This window comes from Vipera berus (genome assembly GCF_964194415.1).
Source record: "Vipera berus genome assembly, chromosome: 1".
Taxonomy (NCBI): Eukaryota; Metazoa; Chordata; class Lepidosauria; order Squamata; family Viperidae; genus Vipera; species Vipera berus.
The window spans coordinates 300246610-300265746 of record NC_138202.1 but is presented as its reverse complement, the minus strand read 5'-3'; the positions used below and the strand labels follow the sequence as shown (position 1 = coordinate 300265746).

At 37.2% G+C, this 19137-nt stretch overlaps 1 protein-coding gene across 1 annotated transcript in view; it reads right to left on the bottom strand.

The window, feature by feature from the left end:
* Positions 1-19137, bottom strand: part of DAAM2 (dishevelled associated activator of morphogenesis 2) — a 150456-nt gene that overhangs the window by 76113 nt on the left and 55206 nt on the right. Inside the window, exons 4-7 of the mRNA XM_081312958.1 lie at positions 18484-18578; positions 9394-9727; positions 4293-4403; positions 4015-4118 (exon numbers count right to left, since the gene is read on the bottom strand). Of these exons, the coding sequence (XP_081169084.1) occupies positions 4015-4118; positions 4293-4403; positions 9394-9727; positions 18484-18578 (644 nt within the window). The remainder of the gene's footprint in view (positions 1-4014; positions 4119-4292; positions 4404-9393; positions 9728-18483; positions 18579-19137) is intronic.

Below are 19137 nucleotides of genomic sequence, written 5' to 3'. Positions count from 1 at the left end.
ATTTAGATTTACGCATAAGGCAGATGATATCTTGAAAATCTGAAACTGCTGTTTGAACCACAGAACAGGACCAACTGATAGATAACTAAAAGTTATAACAATTGACATCAACTGAGATAATCAACTAAGGATTAACATTAAATATGTAGCATGCAGTTTTATTTATCCTTAGAGAGAACTATGATGACAACCACTACATATTAGTTGGAAAGTCTCAATTCTTCCTGTCTTCATATTTGAAAAATCCCCCCCACACACACACACACCCTATTTTTTTAAAGTCTCTGGATTTTTTTTAAAAAAAGAAACCCTGGTTGGAAGAACTGTTTTCCAATCAACATTATCTCACTCAAGCTGCTACATATTTTCAGACTTCAAGTGGAAAGGGGGCAATTGGCCCTGTATATTTAAATCATGCAGTTCATTTTATGATTTAGTTCATTTTATTTACATCAGTTTCCAGCTTGCATGATAACTGCAACAAACATCGAGTGAGAATGTAAAATATGACTCAAACATAAAATATTACCAAGACAATGAAAAATATCACAGCATTGATTCAATTAAAAGCCTGGCTGAACAAATAAGATTTCAGCTGACGACCGGCTTCCGGTGGCGACGCGACGCCGAAGACAGCCGTTTTCGGGCTGCCCGCTCCGCAGCTGTGTTTTTCCATCGTAAACAGCGCCGATCAGCTGTTTAGATGGATTTGAAGCCCCCTCCTCGGGAGAAGAGGAGGGGGTGAGGCACCAGGTAGGGGTTGAGCTCTCCGGGGCCGCCTGAGCTGAGAGTTTGGGCGGCTGAAGGATTGAGCCCCCCCGAAGCCTGGGTTGCTCCGAGCTGCGCAGCGCCCCTGCTCCGGGATTTATGGAGCAGAGCCAGGCGTTAGCAACCACCCCTGCCAAAAGGAAATACTTTTGATTATCAAGATGCAGGCAGAGCGGTACAGGAGGTCAAGGTGATGTGGACTCTTATCTTTACTCTCTAGCTCAATGGATTTTATAGCTTTAAAGTGAAAGTGCGCAATAAGTGAAAGTGGGGGGAGATGGCGGCTAAAACTTCTACAGCTCTTCGGAGTGCGGGGTCTTCCCTGGTGCAACAGACCTCATTGCAAGCTTTGCTTCCTCCTGCACCTCCTCCGGCATTGACGCTTAAGGATTTACAAGATGCTCTTGGAAAGCATTCACAATTGATGTCTGACATGATGGATGAAAAGCTGAAAAAGTTGGAGGAGAAACTGGAGAAGAAGATGGAAGAGAAGTTTAGAGCAATGAGGGTGGACATGTTGTCTATGATTGAATCTGTAGCTGAATGTGTGCAACAGCTGGATGAAAAAGTGAAGGATCTCAGTCAAAAGAACTCTATATTAGAAGCAAAGGTATCAGAAAATGAAAATATAAGGGATAAAATGGACGGAGAATTGAGCCTTGCTCAGTATCATCAGATGCAGTATGCTATTAGAATCAGGGGTTTAAAGGAGAACTGTAAAGAAGATTTAAAGCAGCTGATTTCTGAGGCTCTGGAAGGGGTATTGGGCCAGCCAGCATCTGAAATTGAGGGAAATATGGACAAAATTTTTCGTGTAAATTCATGGATTGCAAGACAAAGGAAGTTACCCAGAGATGTGGTGGTCTATTTTACAAAGAGAGTAATTAGAGATGAAGTTATTCAAGCTGCCTATGATACTAAACTGGTAGTGGCTGAGCAAGAAGTCTTGGTTTTAAAAGAGATTCCTCCGAAGATTTTAAGGAGAAGGAAAGATTTTGCATTTTTAGTACAGGAACTTAAGAAATGTGATATTAAGTTTAGATGGGAGATTCCAGTTGGACTGGTGGTGACGCATGAAGGTAAAAGACATTGTCTGGTTACTGTGGCCCAGGCACGTGATTTTTATAGCAATGTGTTAAAAGCAACCCCCCTATCATTTTTGGAAGCTGTTAAGGGATACGGCGAGGGAAAGCTTCAAGATGTTGCAGACAGACAGATAGAGGACAATGGTGTTGGAGGGGATCAAGATACAGTTTCATTGGATGTTGCAGGAGGCCAGAGGAAGACGCGTGCCGCCCTAAGAAGAGCGAGACGAGAGCAAGAGCAAGACCAGCAGATAGTTATGGAATCTCCAAAGTGTATTTACAGTGAAGATGTGGGAGGGGCGCGGTCCAAAGAAGTTTTGGGGGTCATGACAGACGTGCTCCAAAAGTTTTGGGGCGTTAAGATTGCTGATTAAATTTTTAAATTAGTATCTTAATGGAGTAAATTTATCATAGAGGAGAAAGAAAGTTTTTTTTTTAATATTTAACACAATTTAAGATGGATGTTATTTGCTTGTTAGAAAAGTATATTAGGGTTATGGACTAAAAGTGTGTGTTGAACTAAGAATGGGTATGCAAGCTCCTAATTAACAACAAGTTGTCTTACAGACTGCTTAAACCTTTTTTTTTTTTACTCTTTTTATTTGAACTCAAGGATGACTTGGAACTGCGAGACATTTGGTGTGATACATGCAAGAATTATTTTTGATTATGGTTTAGTTTGGTTGGAGATTATTAAGGTTAATAGATAGGCGCTTTTGGCGCGTAATTGAGAATTTGTTTATTTTTTTTTCCTTTGAAATTAATATGAATAAGGACTGGGATTAAGAAAATCTATTTTGAGTAAAGCTCTTTTCTGTTTTTCTCTTTTTCTTTTTTACTTTATTTGTAATATTAATATTGTTTGTATTCATTTTACATGAGCTAGAGGGAGATAGAACTAATAGTTTATTGCTGATAACATAGGGGTGCTTATGTTTGTTTTTTGATTTTATACCCTGTATTTAGCTCTGGGAAGTCGGGGGGGAGGAGGGAATGGGGGGAAGGGATAGGGAGGGTTGGGTGGGGGTGGGGGAGGGGGGGATTAAAGTCAAAATGTATTGTAAAACTTTTTAAATAAAAAAAAAGATTTCAGCTGACGACCAAAAGTTTAGAAGACTTGATACCGACAATAAATGAACCAATAATTCCATAGTAAAAGCATCTGCATTAAGAACACCTTTATACATTCTAGCAAACGCATTGTCAAAATAGCATCCTTCCCTACTAGACTAAGGAATAGGCTGGCCTGCAAGTAATAATCTCCAAAAGCTCTGCAGGTCTTCGCTCAGACTCAATGCAAACTTTATGCAAGCATTTTAAATTTTGCTAAGTAACAAACTTTGGAATCACTAAAATATGTTTACAGTAGGTTGCTCCCTTTGACAGTCTAGCTCAGGGGTGTCAAACTCAATTTCATTGAGGGCCGCATCAGCATTGCGGTTGCCCTCAGGGGGCCGGGTGGGTGTGGCCTGGGTGGGCGTGGCTTACTGGGTGGGCGTGGCCAGCTCTACATCGTTCGCATCAAGGGTGCCTATGGGGGCCTGGGCAGGAGTGGGACAGATCTGAGGGTCTCTGGCAGAAGGAGGGTCTCTGGGCCAGGGCCAAAGCAATAGGGGCCGTTCCCTCACTGTTTCCAGGATGGCTTCGCGGGCCGCATGAGACCACTTCGCGGGCTGGATCTGGCCCCCGGGCCTTGTGTTTGACATGTCTGGTCTAGCTGTACTATCCTGTACCAACTGGAGTTTCCAGACCAATTGAAAGGCAAACCTGCTTCAAGCATGTTGCAATAGTTAGTTCTAAGGAGGAAAATTCTGATAGTTTAATGTCCATGTGTCCATGTACACAGTGTACATATTCATTAAGTTCCCATGCATTTAACAAGCCTCCATATTTAGCAGGACAGAGTCTGTTGGTATCCAAACCATACCGATTCCTCAGGAAACAATACAATATATTCATAAAACATCAGTTATGTTGTGCTATAGTTGTACAATTGAAATTTTTGGTGTCAATTATGAGGTGCCAGAATATATACTGTACATTATCTGATCTGGAATATATTTTTCTTTAAATGGCCATGATACACTGTATTAAATTGAGTTAGAAGACTAAGCTGTATTTGTCATTACAACATAGCCTTGCTCCCCACATTTTGTTTCACCTGTCCAATGTTGCATTTTCATGTCCTCTGAGCTTGTCAATAACAGGCTGAATACCCAGCATTAGAAACTCATATCGTAGGTGCAGTCGGAATTCCAAGTTGTCCTAAAAGAAAAGAAAAGAAAAGAAAAGAGGAAGTAAAAAGCCCTCAGATTCAACTCCGGCAATGAGAGGAAAATATAGCTTGGAGAACTTAGAGAAGAATTCATTATGCCACAAAATTCTGCCAGCTATTTTCAGTACAACAGAGATCAAAAGAAATTCAGCACATACACTCACCTCCCCACTACCTGCATTCAGTACAGCATTAATAAAGGACATGATGGCAGTTTTGAGGTTCACTTCATCGCGATATCTCCCCATGCTTCTGTCTAGCTCATTGAGTAGAGTCTGTAAAGCAAGACGAGTGACAGGTAGTAATTTATTTATTTATAATTAAATATATAAAGCTCCAGAAGTTGTGAGTGCTCCAACACTGGAGGTTTTTAAGAAGAGATTAGACAACCATTTGAGCAGGAGGTTGGACTAGAACAGTGATGACGAAACATTTAGAGACAGAGTGCCCAAACTGCAACCCAAAACCCACTTATGTATCGTCGGGTGGCATGGCCAATTGGGTGGGTGTGGCTAATTGGGTGTATGTGGCCAATTGGGTGGGCATGGCTGCGGTGGTAACGGCAGACTGGGTGGGACTAAAAAGTTCAATCAATCAATTCCAACTTTGCAAGACCTTTTTTTTCCTGCTAGAGGTTGAAATTGATTGATTGATTGATTGATTGAACCTTTTTTTGTTTTTTGCACACGGCAGCGGAGGCCTAAAGCGAAAAGTTTTTATAAAACCCAGCTGAAGGCCTAGAACTGGGGCGAGGGCGCGTGTGCCCACAGAGAGGGCTCTGCCTGCCACCTGTCGCACGCGTGCCATAGGTTGGCCACCACGGGACTAGAAGATCCCCAGCGTCCCTCCCAACTCTGTTTTTCTGTTATTCAGGTGGACTGGACAAAATTACATTATAGGATAATTTTTTCAGAGTGATCTATTCTACTATATTTCATATTTCTTAACTGCCCATTTCTCTTGGAGAGACGCTTTGGGCAGTGTAGAATAAATTCTGTCTGGAAGGTTATTTCTCATTATCTCATTTGATATTATGGCATTTCACCTGGATCTCAAGCCATCATCCTTCCTTCCATAATATATTTTGCTGCCTCTTTTTAATAAAAACAATGTTTCCCGACTTTTTCTTTCATATATAGCCCTATGTTTTCAAAAAGCTTTTACAGATTATCATATACACACAGAGCACCTTTGGAAATGGAGCACCTTTGAGCCTTCCCAAATGGAACCTGCTGTTTTAAATTTGAAAATAACCAAAATCATAAGACTTTGAAATCTGTTCAGATGCCCAATGGGTTTGGGTAGTAAGTTGAACTAGGGTTCACACAATACTGTGAATAAATTTTAAGCCAGATGTAATCAACTGGATAGCTTTAAACAACTGTGGTGGCACAGTGGTTACAATGCAATATTGCAGGTGATTCTATCCACTGCCAGGAGTTCGATCCTGACCATCCATCCTTCCAAAGTTGGTAACATAAGGACCCATATTGGGGACAATATGCTGATTCTGCAAACTGTTTAAAGAGTCTTGTAAAGCACTATGAAGCAGGATATAAGTCTAGGAGCTATTGCTCTTTATTTATTCTTTTATTCCGTTTAGTCTCTAATCATTACTTCCTGCATTAGGTCACTATGGATTGGGTTGGGTTTGGCTGTCTGTACCTGTTTTGTGTGAACCAAGCTACTATGGTTTGTAAATATGACTACAACAATGTATTACATATCTCAGTCTATTCTCTTCAATCACAGTAATTAAGCAAATCAGTATTGCTAGTTGTCTGCTTTATCTTTTTTTTTGTTGATTCTATATAGCATTCTCGGATTGTGCCTAAACAACATCTGGAGATTATCTATTCCAACTCTGGAGGGTAGCCTATGTACTGTTATCCTTTTAATGCTCAGCAATCAACTTTGAAGTGAGATATTTCCTGTTTGTTTTTTAAAAAATTGATAGCCTACTATCCAGAGGATCATGGGGCTTACAATCTAACTGTTGGCTTTTTCCCCAGAGTAGGTCTTATTTTCAGCATAACAGCCCATATGTTAGGGAGTGTTCATACTATATTATTTTCTCCCTTGTAATAGAAATAAATTCTTCTTTCCTTTCATTGTGTATTTAGACATATAAATAATCATGCATGCTTTTTGAAATTGAAAGCATTAGCTGAGTTCTTAGTTCCCACTTATTTGTGTATGTTTGAGGTAGCCAACCTGTATGAAGGACCTACAATAGACATCAAAATATACATTATTAAGTCTTTGAGGGATGATTTGTGCTAATCATTCTTCAAGTTCAAAGAATAATACACTGATGGAAGCACTATTGCAAAAGTATGTTGTGTATGTATAAACCATGTATCCATGAATAAGTCTTTATACAGGCATCTGTCATACATGTTCAGGTACGTGTGTGTGTGCGTACACACACACACATACACATACATATGTAAAAAGGGGGATGGTTGGCCATGCTGACTAGAGCTGAAGAGAATTATGCTAATTGCTTAATAAGATTATCACTAGAGTGGAGAAAGATGCTATACAGACATATTCACTTTATTCATCTAGGAAGGGAAAGAGTTTCAAATATTTTTTTCCTTGAAAATATTAACTCAGAATTTCCTCTTCAATCTGAGATCAAGAAAGCAAAAAGAAATTCCTTCTACTCAGTGTCTTCACTGCTTTGTCATTTTGGTTGAGAGGATTTTTCATCATTATTTTTTACTATTTAGAAAGAATGTTAAGACTTTTGCTGTCAGTGCCAAATAGCCACTTGTAAAACATCAGGGCTGATGTTTGAGGCTGAATGGTAATATCTAAGGGAAGAGGCAGGGAGACCTATGATGACTGACAGGAATTAACTTAACTCAGCAAGTTTGAAACCCTGTGGAATATTCCATTCTCTGGGCAAATCTAAAAGATATTTCCTAAATGACAGGAGGAATTTCCTCCAAAAAGGTCAATAGGGAGTTAAAGGATTTGCAAAGCTTTGGTTATAAATATAACATTAAAAATGAGAGGTATCAATTATACATTCTTTAGCAATGATGCTCTCTCTATAATATACTATACATACGGTATAATTGCTACAGCTGAATATTGTGAAGATACTTTTCTGATAAAATTTCTATAATGTTTCTGATAAAATTTCTGTATATTCTGTATAACTAGCCCCTTATCCATAAAACTATGTGTGTTATAATTCCTCACAATTCTCTGTCCATACTTTGGGTAAGAAGTTAATCCAAATCTCAAAACATTTTTAGATAATTGATTTAGAGCACTATCATATCAACCTTTTGGGGGTGACTAAGTGTTTTGTTTTCTCCAATAACTGCTGGATTTTAATCACAGAAATCTGATAAGCATTACTACATGAATATTCATAATGACAGAAGCAGCCAAAGTAGATTTAACTTTGAATGTGTTATGCTTATGTCAGCACTTCTGACATCAAACTCAAAGAAAGAAAGAAGACTTGCAAGTATCTCGAACAAGTTTAGACTGTTGAAAGGAACTTTGCAGAAAGAAAGGATGCACAAACTCAGAAAAACAAATAAACAAGCAAACAAAATAAAAATATATTCTTACTGGAACTAAAAAAAACAAGCAGGCAAAGATTCATCCTTTTAACTCCTTTTGGAAAAGACAGGATGTTAGTTCTCTAAGGATTCATAAAATACTCTGAAAACAATAAACAATAACTTGTTGAAAATGTAGTCATACACATTCTGTAAAAACAACGCTATTCTATACTAATTCCATACTAATTAAGAAATTAGTTTTTTCTCCAAGTTATTTTTATTTACTTTTAGACTGTTAGAGAGAGAGAGAGAGAGATTAAGACAATGAATTTCTAGTTCTAGTTTTTCATTTCACTGTTTCATGAAATTGTGAAATGCTCCTATATATACATACATATACAGTGTCCTAAGAGCAAATTCCCATATCAACATAAAACAAAGTACCTGGCTCCAAGGCTACTTTGACATACATGTACTTTGCTATATCACAAACAGAGATATTCAATATTTGGATCTGTAGGAGGAAATATACTTTGGATCTGGCGTGAGCACATTTCCTGTACCTGTCACTGGTTCTTTAAACAACTCTAGGAAAATAGATGCCTGAATTAAGGAAGTGACAGAGAAATGATGCATAGTTTATGTAATTCCTTAAGGCCTCTTTAACTGAGAAGTATATTATCATAATGAACCGTAGGAAAAGAAAAAATTTTCTTTCAGGAGTTCCTGGCCACTACACTGAGTTCTTCCACACCAGATCCAAAATCCTCTTCCTGCTTTCAATCCAAGTATTGCACACCCGTAATTGCACAATTCTAACCACAATATCTAGACTCAGTTTTCTGAGTACCATGACAGTGTTTCCAAAAACAAAGCAAATTAAGTAAATATACTCAGCATTCAACATTCAGGCCATGAGGCATCCTATGAATTGCTCTGTTACTACTTATCCACATTTGGTTCACATATTCAGGTACTTAATTCAGTCCACATAGTCTTCCTAAGCAATTTGAAGTACACAAACGTATATCAGGGAAAAGCTGACTTCCTAATTTTGTAATATTAGTAATATTACTGCTAAAAGAAGTTTTAGGACAAATGCAGTCAGCAGGGTGCCATGGGCTCACAGCCCTGCCCGATTATAAATGTTGAGATTATTTCAGTCAGTCAATAAATACTTGAAAAACTACTAAGTCACAAAACTTGTGGCATCACTTTGATTTATGAAAACGCGTCTCGGCCCCATTTTTATTCTAGGAAAAATAGAAAAGGTGGATAGCTGCCTACCTATTCAGAAAAGATAAAAGTTGAATTGGTGTAAAAAGCCTAGAAGGGATGGGGGGGGGAGAGAAGCTTCACTAGTTTTACTTCCTTTCCTTTTTCCTGAAAAACAATTGGTACACGTTTGACCATTTTATGCCAGCTGCTCTTTTGCCTACTCTAGCTCAGCGCACTGGATCAAAATTCTCACAGTGAGGAATTCATGTATTATTGATTTCATAAACTAGGTGAAATGATTCTCTTGAGTAGTAAAGATATGGAACAAATATTAATAAAGTTATTAAGATATTAAACAAAATAATGCAAAGAAGACCCTAGACTTGGTCAGTATCAATTACTGAAACACATTCCAAGTAGGCATGCCCCATTTTAGTTGATTGGGAAAAGAGTCATGCTCATCCTGTTTTATGCAGAGAACCAGCTCTACAGCTCATTTTTCTCAATTCATCATTTTTACCTGGAATCTTGTTCTCTCCGCTGCATAGACCTGGTAATGGAGCATGGCCTGCAGAACTTTTTTGTGACCTCCTGGCACTAAGCAAACAGCCCCAAGGATCTCCAGCACAGCAATCTTGGTTTTGATGTTCTCAGTCCGTAAGCTTTGCGAAATTATATTGATGCTTTCCGGGTGGGCTAAAACATGGGCTCGTCCTTGGGAGTTGTTCATCAGAGCTTTGATGCATCCTATAACGGATGTGTGTATACGACTTTCAGAGGTTTCATAGTCCATACACTTCAAAAAGTTCAGCAAGCAGCTCAGGCCATCCAGCTCAATAAATCTTACTACAAATCTGTCCAGAGATAGGAAAGAAAAAAAACAATTAAGGCACTTTGCATAAATGGTGTCAGAGTAATAAAATTGCCTTTTCTCTTAATTTGGGAAACTCTAAAATGTACATAGCTGAGGATCTGGATAAACTTTGTTTGCATTTTCCCGTTTAAAGGTAGATGTGTATGTGGAATAAAATTTGTTCAGCACCTTCTGCTTTCTTCTACAAAGAGACATTATATTATGGATCCAACACCACCCGTTTCAATGAGTTGAAATAACATTATTTGAAAAAGCAACTCACTTGACCTACTGTATACAAAACAATTTCCACAAGGATAAATGTTTGAGCGATACTTGCTATTCTCTTCCCAAAGCCATTTCACCTTATTAAGAGCATGCGCCTTTTCTCCTATACAAGCATCCTCTTTCTATACCAGAAAATAACTAACATACTATCCTCACTCTTAGTCAGTTGTTTGATTGAAATACTGATGGACTCAAGCCTGACAAACTATTTGATTTTGTTTTTCTTTGCTGAAGCATGAAAATCAAAGAATGCCCAGTATATTTTATATATTACCTAAAGTTTAGTTTTCTGTCAACAAAAAATAAAAATTAAAAACATGTACTAAATTGATTTTAAACTGCACACCATCTACTAAAATAGATAAAATACTACTGCCCACTATTTACATATTGTTATATTTTACTTATTTATGAGGATATTAAACCTATAAAGTTGCCACTGGCTGAAAATTCTCTTTAGAATACGCTTCTTTACAAATAAAAATAATAATTATGTCCTCAAACCAAGGAAAAAGCCTAAATTTGGATCTTTCTTTTAAACAAGCCAGTATTCCCTGAGATCTTAGTTAGAAATATGGCTATTGCCATCTTAAAATTATACAGTTACCTATGAATGTAGCTCAAGAATTTAAAATAGGCATTTCTCCAGCCATACTATGTACCTAATAAAGTGGAAAAGTGAAAAAAGTCACACTACTCATAAATAATTTATCATAGGATATACAGACAAGAGAAAATAAGAGAAAATATTTATTGACACTTAAATATCTGTCTGGAAACAAGGCACCTTCTTTTATTCAAGTGTACTGGCTTCTAATTTGTTACCAGGTACAACTCAAAAAATTCAAGATGACAGGTGATGATGGTGCACTTCTTGGGGTCAAATGATATCATGAGAGTCAGAGAGTCCACTGATCCCCTAAACAGCCTTCTTAACACTTCCACATTATATTAAAATAGTATTTTTTTAAAAAATGGCTCAAACCCTGCAAGATGGCTACATCCCAAAAGTTCCCCAATTCATTCTTGCATCTTAAATATACCATACAGGAATGCTGAAAATTCAGGAATATTTGACAATTTGGGAGGGAGAGGAAAGCCTGAAGCTCCATAGGCAGTTATGCGCAGAATCTGAAAACGTAGCATCATGATGTGTGAAGGGCCAGTTTCTCCGAAATGAATCTGCCCCGCATATCAAGATTTCCCTTGCAAGTTCTAAGTCTCTTGTGAATTCCTACTTTGCCTGAGAGAGATTTTTGAATAGTTTTGTAAACATTTTAGAACTCTTCTTGGGAGACACATTTGTTCACCAACAATCTTCCAGAAACTGGTGATGACCTATTTTTAGGAAGGCCTTTAGTTGTAATCCTCTTTACTGTTTTTATCACATGCTATTTTTATCACATGCTATTGAAAAATATTTGTTTGCTACTCTGTTTTCCCTCCTGTTATCATGTGTTTTCTGTTTCTATAATTTAAAATGATGTATGTTTTATTCTGATTTGTTGTAGGTCCCCTAGAACTCTGTGGAATACACACACACACACACACACACACACACACACACACACACAAACACATAAAATCTCTCTCCCTCTGTCTCCCTCTCTCTCTCTCTTATAAATACTTTGAAAAACCCAAGCAGTATTTAAATTTGTTTCACACCCTAAAACAAAAGGAAACTTTAGTAATCCTGATCTTTCAGGATTTCATCTTTGTTATTTCACTGCTTGCAATGTGTAATATTTTCCTGCATCATTATAGAGTAATACTGTATAGATTTAAGAACATGGATAGCCATGAAACCCAACCTCATGATACTTGCTACTGATGCAGAGAAGGCTATACCACTCATGGAACTGAATGGCTGAGCTTTCATTTGCCACTGCTACTTGAAGGAGCTGCTTCAGTGTACTTAAACAAGAAGAGATAAGGCATGGCCACTTTATATTGACCTACGAGAAAGGCATTAATAATCTGGGAAATGAATCCCTGCTGAAAGTTTCTGCAACACACAATCAAAAAAACAGTTTGATCAATAATTTGTTTTGTTGGTATAGTGTACAATTAAATTTGTGGTACGGGGTGCAAAAATGGAAGACTTTAAAATCATAGAATCACACGGCTGGAAGGGACCTTGGAGGTCTTCTAGTCCAAGCCCCTGCCCATGGCAGCAGTCCTTATACAGTCCCAGACAAATGGTTGTCCAATCTTTTCTTGAAACTTCCAACAACAGACCATCCACTTTAAGATGATAAAAATCAAAATGTCAAGCTTCTGACTAGCGAACCCAACCAGGCAAACATCTTCAAGACTTTTTGGGCTCTTAATGTAAAACTTTATTGAAAACACCATATTGGCACATATGAAAGTAAAACCAGCTCTGGCAAGACCCCACCCAAATCACTATAGTAACAGCATTGACTTCTTCCTCCTCCCTCTGGGTCAAATCATGTTGCCCAATCAAGTTGAAAAATATTGTTGTGAGAAGCACCTCTGGGCTCAGCCAGAAACCTGGCAATTGTCCTTGGTTCCCACGGTGTGCGTTTTTAATCATTGAAGTCTGTATTCCAAACTTCTCCCTCCTCTTAAGCTTGTTGGCAAGTTGAGAAGCAATGTCCGTTGCACCAGCACAAAAACTCAACAAATATGCCTTGTTAAATTCAAATGTGTGCAACTGACATTATATCTCTTATAGTCTAAAGTAGTCTATAAATCCTTAGCCTTGGAATAAATAAAACATAAATGAATTGCAAAAAAAAATGGTACCGAGAGGTACATTTTAAATGGCCTGCAACAGAACAAAAAAATTCAAATGTAAAATGGAACCAATACAATTTCCATGAAACAACCATAACTGTGCAAATATGCAGGTCTGCTTCATATATTTGGAGTTTTAAAATTTGGCACAAATCGTGTGACTCCCAATATCAGATCACTTTGCAGTATTTATGTAAGAGAAGGCCATAAAACAATATTGTTTATAAATTTTACTTCAGCTTCCAATGCATATGCACAAAATATATCCAACAATAGAAATCTGGAATAACTATATTTCATTCGTAAAGGGGAATCAGAGAAACTGTGTAATATTTGGGGCAGATTTCATATGTAGCTTATCTCTTTAGTAACTTTATCTCACTAGTTGAAGGTCTGGAGAAAATCAAAGCCTTAGAGAGAATATCAAGAGATTCAGTTTGAGGTTTGATACTTGTTCAAGCCTAAACTTTAAAATTAGTCTTTGCGAACAAACAAAGCTTAAGAGCAAGCACATACCACAAATGGTTAGACAGAAAATGCATTAAATGGCCAGGATATGAAATTCACTTTGGGATAGCATTCTTTCCAACCTTCATTGGCATATGCAATGAAAGAGCGTGAAGATGGCAATGATTTGCTTTTCTATTGTTTGTTTTGGCTTTCAAGTTCCAGGATTGCATTTCTCATTTCTCAAAAAGGTAACTGTTGCTTTGTGTGACTTACAGTCTTGGCACTTAAGTAACATTTTCATCTTAACATTTCTTTGCTGTTTTTTCACCTATGGATGGGTTTTCAGATGAGGAAAAACATCGCTTGGTGCTTTTCAGAGAGGAGAAAAATCTATTTGAGGAAAACTTAACACAGCCAAGAAAAAGTTATGATAGAATGGTTTTCTTTCCCATCCAGTAAACCTTTCAGAGGGGACCTGGCTTCAATGCCCTAAGCAAAACATTCTTTCAAAACTATTTTGCAGGGCAACATTCCCACCTGCTTCAAAGGAGAGGACACACAACAGTGGCATTTGGTGTTACCTTCTGGGGTCTCATCCAGAAAATCTTCAGTCCTTGAAAACCCAATAGGCAACGTGCCCGCTTGGGAGCTATTGTTTCTGCAATTCCTGGAAAACCACTGATTCTCCCTCTAAGGATGTGTTTTGTTCTTATTTTTCTTCTAGAAAACTGTAAGACTTTAATTGATTGAAGCACTTCACTTGGATATTTCTATACATACAATTCTATGCGTGTACAATTTACATGCTCTAAAAACTTGCTGCATTTGCATATTTTGTCAAGTCATCATACAGATTATTTTTAGGATCCAATCTGGTTCAGGGTTGTTGTTTTTTTTTAACTTTTGCTCTGTTTTGTGAACCCAACTATTGCAATTTGAACAATGTTGCTCCTAGTCCAACAAATGACACCTACAGTTAATTCAACAACTGTAGTCAAGCATGTGTCTTGAAATTAAATTTAGGTTTAGCTTAGATAAAAACATATTTAGTTTTTGCTTGCCCCTATCCACTTCTTGGAATACAGCCACCAGCATATTATTCAGAATGAAACCCTAGTCTAACAAAGTTTGTGCACCTCCTGCTATAGAATAAGGCAAATCCACTGATATCAGTGTACCACTGCATTAATTTTGATATAGGTTTTAAAGATGAGAACACGGAGAAGAAATTCTATAAATAAAAAAAAATGTGAGGGTTTTTCCCAAACAATAGAATTTTCAATTATATGGGTGGAGCAGTTGAATGTACTTTCATACAATGGATACATGAAAAACAAACATGTCAAGAAAGAGATTTTAATATAGCATTTTCCAGGACATCTTGATTTTCTATGGGCAAGGCAAAAAAAAAACAACCCTCATCCATACGGAATGTCCAATTTTGAGACATTCCATAGACTGAAGTTATTTAATCCAGAAGCAGGCCTCATTTAGAAAAACACCTGTTCTTTATGGACACAGGATTTAAAAATGTCCTACAGATGTCATAGTTCCAACAGATGAAACCCTTCAAAAGAACTTCAAGGCATTGTTTTCCTTAAAGAATCTTTTATTCTAGAAACAAAGTATCGGCACCACATAGTTGAAGCCAAAAACTGAATTCTCCTCCCCTGGCATAAAGTACCAAAGTGCAATTCCCTCCTCCAATTAACAGTCATAAATCATATTCCCCAATTAACATGAAGCACAGGCTTTCTCCCCATCTCTCCTGCCTGCCAAATTTCTATCAACTCTGGACCTAATAACCTTGGGTTTCCATGGCTCAGTTATTATTGTTATGACTAGCTGGACTCTCATCCACATTCCCCCTCCCAGCATCAATAAACTCTAAAAGCGATAGAGAAAAGATGGCTACATTTCCATCTGTTGTCAAAGCAAGAACATCCGATGTTAGTAGCATTGACAACAGAATCATTTCTGTGAGTTTCATTTATATCACTTTCTGTGGAAAAGGAATGTGATAATTACCCTGCACACCTTAAACCTAAATGGCAGCTGCTATTCCATTCCATTTTTACTTCAGATATTATGATCAAGGAACATGTTCACCATTGAAAAATACTGGTCTTATATCTCACCTAAAATATGGATTGAAATAGGTTCCATCTACCAGAGGTCATCAGAAGAATAAGAATTCAAAGGCATGCTAAAATAAAACACACTTTTTCCATTGACTTTTTTTAATCAGCTAGATGATGGAAGTATTTCTTGGCTAAAAGAAAACAAGTTTTCTTGATACTTTTCCATTCTGCTCACTCTTTAACAAAGGTACAGCTAAGTTCTGCCTATTCTGTTTAGTACTTTTTCTTTTCAACAACATCCTGACTTGCCAAGGTAACTGATGATTAACAGAAGCTGCACTACAAATTTTCTGTTGTTTCAAAACTGATATTTTTATAATCATAGTTGCTGATGGTTAAAACCGACTCACAAGGAAATCTTCACTTTCTTCCAATTGTTTCTTACATGTTATTGTCAGGTCTTCCCTAAGCAGTGTGACTGAATGCTTTGTAATTGGTGAACTGGCTCTAATTGCTAAAACATTTCTATAGTTCAGTGGCACCAGACTTGGAGATATGTACAATGGCTACTATTACAAATCAACTTTATTGTAAAAAAAAATTCTACCTTTCAAAGCAAAGGATCCAATCACTTTACAAAAACACTTCTGAGTTCAAGTTGGACCTCAGACTTTTCTTACAAAGGAAAAAAGGCTGTTCTATTAAAATGGTGCCTCTTGTAACCACCATCCGAGAGAACAGCGGAATTTCACTAAATACACAGGAGAATCCCTCAAGTACAATTGAAGCCGACTTTTTTATTTCTAGAATATGGCCAGTTACTTGCATGCCCAGGTTTCTTCTTACTTTAGAGACATCACTGAATCAAATAAAAATGAACAAGTACAATCAACAGTTCTAAGTGATTTGTCTTGATGAGCAGTAAAGTCCCTCGAAAACAGTATTTTTCTACCTCAAGGCATAACAAGGCACCAAGGCAGAAATAATTTGGCTCATAATTCTTAATAGACTAAGTAGGGATGGTGTACCTTTTTCTCTCTCTGCATGGCACTGTTTATTTAGCTAATTTGCATTGGATTTTGGATGAAGCCAAGTGAAGATCTACACAGCCATAATGTCAAGAACATCTCTGGACCAAGTGTAGAAACACCTTGGAAATATTTGGTGTAAATTCAAAATTCAGCAGCTAAGTCACTTGAAAGGGTGATATGAGATATACAGGAAGTTTACCTCCTCCCTCTATTTTAAGTTTTCTACCACTGATCTCCAAGGCTGATGTTGTAAACAGGAGAGATTCTGCAGATGTTTAATATGTTGTGATTATTTCTGAGCTACAAATGAGGTGTCCAAAGTGCAAAGTTTGACTTGTCTTTGGAAAAGAATGATACAAACCTAATTACAACAGAATCGGCTAGCAAGCTACATAAACACTTCATAAAATTAACTTTGTGGGTGAGTTTATGCCATAAACATATTAAATTTTGCAAGATATTCAAATATGAACACTAAAGCAAGTTTATTGCACCAGGTTCAGCCAGAGATGTGATTATAAGGCTTTTGAACTGGCATTACAAAACAACAACCATCCTTTTTTGGTTCCAAGACCGGTATCCTGAGGGACTTTTCATCAAAGAGGACTGGATAGAGCCATAAGGACCTCTATTTTCCATTAAAGACTGAACTGGCTTAGGTAATGACTGTTGGCATATAGTCAATCCTGCAATAAGCAAACTGAGTCTCTGGAATCAGTTGAGCTATGAGACTTAACTTGAAATTTGGCTTGGCGATTGCTAAAAAAGAAAGAAAGAAAGAAAGAAAAGGATAAGCCCTCAGGGCTGCAGCCAGCAATTTAGAAGCAAAGACTTTATGTGATACTTTGTGGCTGCTGCTGCTGACACTCATTACAGCTGTTATAAACAAAGGAAATAAATGCCTGCTGTCAGAAGTCTTTAGCCAAAGTAATGCTGGACTTATCTGGAAAAAATTCCAAATGAACTCCGAAAGGTTTCAGAAAAAAAGCCTGTCCTATTAGTAATGTCTTTCCTGGCATGATGGAAAAAGGATGATAGGGAACTATATATAGTATACACGTACATTTTAGCATGGCAAGTAGAAAAATTGTCTGCACTATCCACTGCAATTTATGAAATAACTAATTGGGACAAAAGAGGTTGATGAGGTGGATTAATAAGTACTGTGCCATATTTTTAAAAACCTTACATTAGCAACATGTTTGGTTATGTCTTCTGTGACTTCTCCATCTCTGATATACAGAAAGATTCTATCATGGAAGTACTGAACCAAAATGAAGAGCAATTATTTTATTTGACTACAAATCTCCGTGCAACTCTAGTGATTAATGCAGAAAACTAAAAGCAGATTGCCTAATATTTTATGCTTCGCAATTCAAGATTTTCTACTGGATGAGATTTATCCTGTGCTACAAGTGTTCATAGCCTGCACAAATGGAATTTAACAGGAGTTCAGATTATATCAACTTCAATGTACAAATTTCCCATATTGTCCTTCTATTTCTCTCATTTCATTTTTCCCTTCTCCTCCCTGCCATTCCCCAAAGCCCTCAGATGGATGGATGAACAGACAGACAGGTCCCTGCATATGCCAAACTAAAACAAGCCAAGGATTTGTGGGAAATTATTTTCAGTGTTGGTTAGTATATATTAGAAGCTCAGCATTTCACAAATAATCCTGAAATCCTGAAAGGCTTTAAGCCCAGATGACTTTGGCAAGAGATTTAAGCAATGTGTGGAAAGATGATGCATATCATTAACATAAGAAAGCGTCAGGTAGATTATCAGAAAAGCAGAAGAATTTCTGGGTGGAAAAAAAATCTACAGAGGGAAAAAAAGGTTTCCAATATCCAATATGGTTCAATATGGTTCAGGTGGAAGGTGACAAAGAAGATCTAACTGTGGAATTATTTGAGATGCAAGCTTACATATACTTAAAAAAAAAGTGGTGCAGAAAGATTTTGCTCATTAAACTCATTTTAAAACATTATACCAATAGAAAATAAAATGTAACTTCAATTAGCCTGCTGTTCTCTACATGGTATTTTGAGAACAGGGGAAGGGATTATCTTGCATCTTACATTTTTTTTCCATGATAGATAGTTCTAATCCTAAGAAGCATCTTGGAAGCAAAATATATGACCTACCTCATGGGCTGAGTTCGCAGAGCTGTTTTCAAGTCTTCAACTATTTTATTCCTCATTTCTGTTTCTTCTTCATCAAAAGCATACAGGGTCTGCATCTGTTTGGATGAGACCAAGAAAGAGTTACGAATCCAGAACAGGAGAAAAGAAGAAATTATTGAGCAATTCAAGATTAATCAAGCATTACCTGCCCAATTAAGTTGGAGAAACCATTTGGATGCTGTCAAGAAAACAGAACCTTCAGCAACAGAGCCAAAAGAAAAGATTCTACTTTCTAGCAAGCCCCACTGGTTTTGAAAGTTTGGATTTCAAATAGACATGATTACAATTTCTTTGCTTATTTTATTTTTCACCTGCAGTTACTTTTAAATAACTATAAGAAAAAAAAGTTTGTTTGTTTTTTTAAAAAAAAACACCAATATTCTCAGACACTGATAGTAGCATGTTACAAAAAACAAAATTTTCAAATAAAGTTCCCATTAAAATTTCTCTTTCATTCATACCCCTTTATACCCTATTCCTTTTCCCCAAAACTTTGTGTTTGCAGCATTTTACAGAATCCAGAGCTGGATATTCCAACACAAGTCTAAACTTCAGGATAGTAAGTCAGTGAAGCAATTTGACTTTTGTACCGTATGCTACACAACCGGCCCGGGG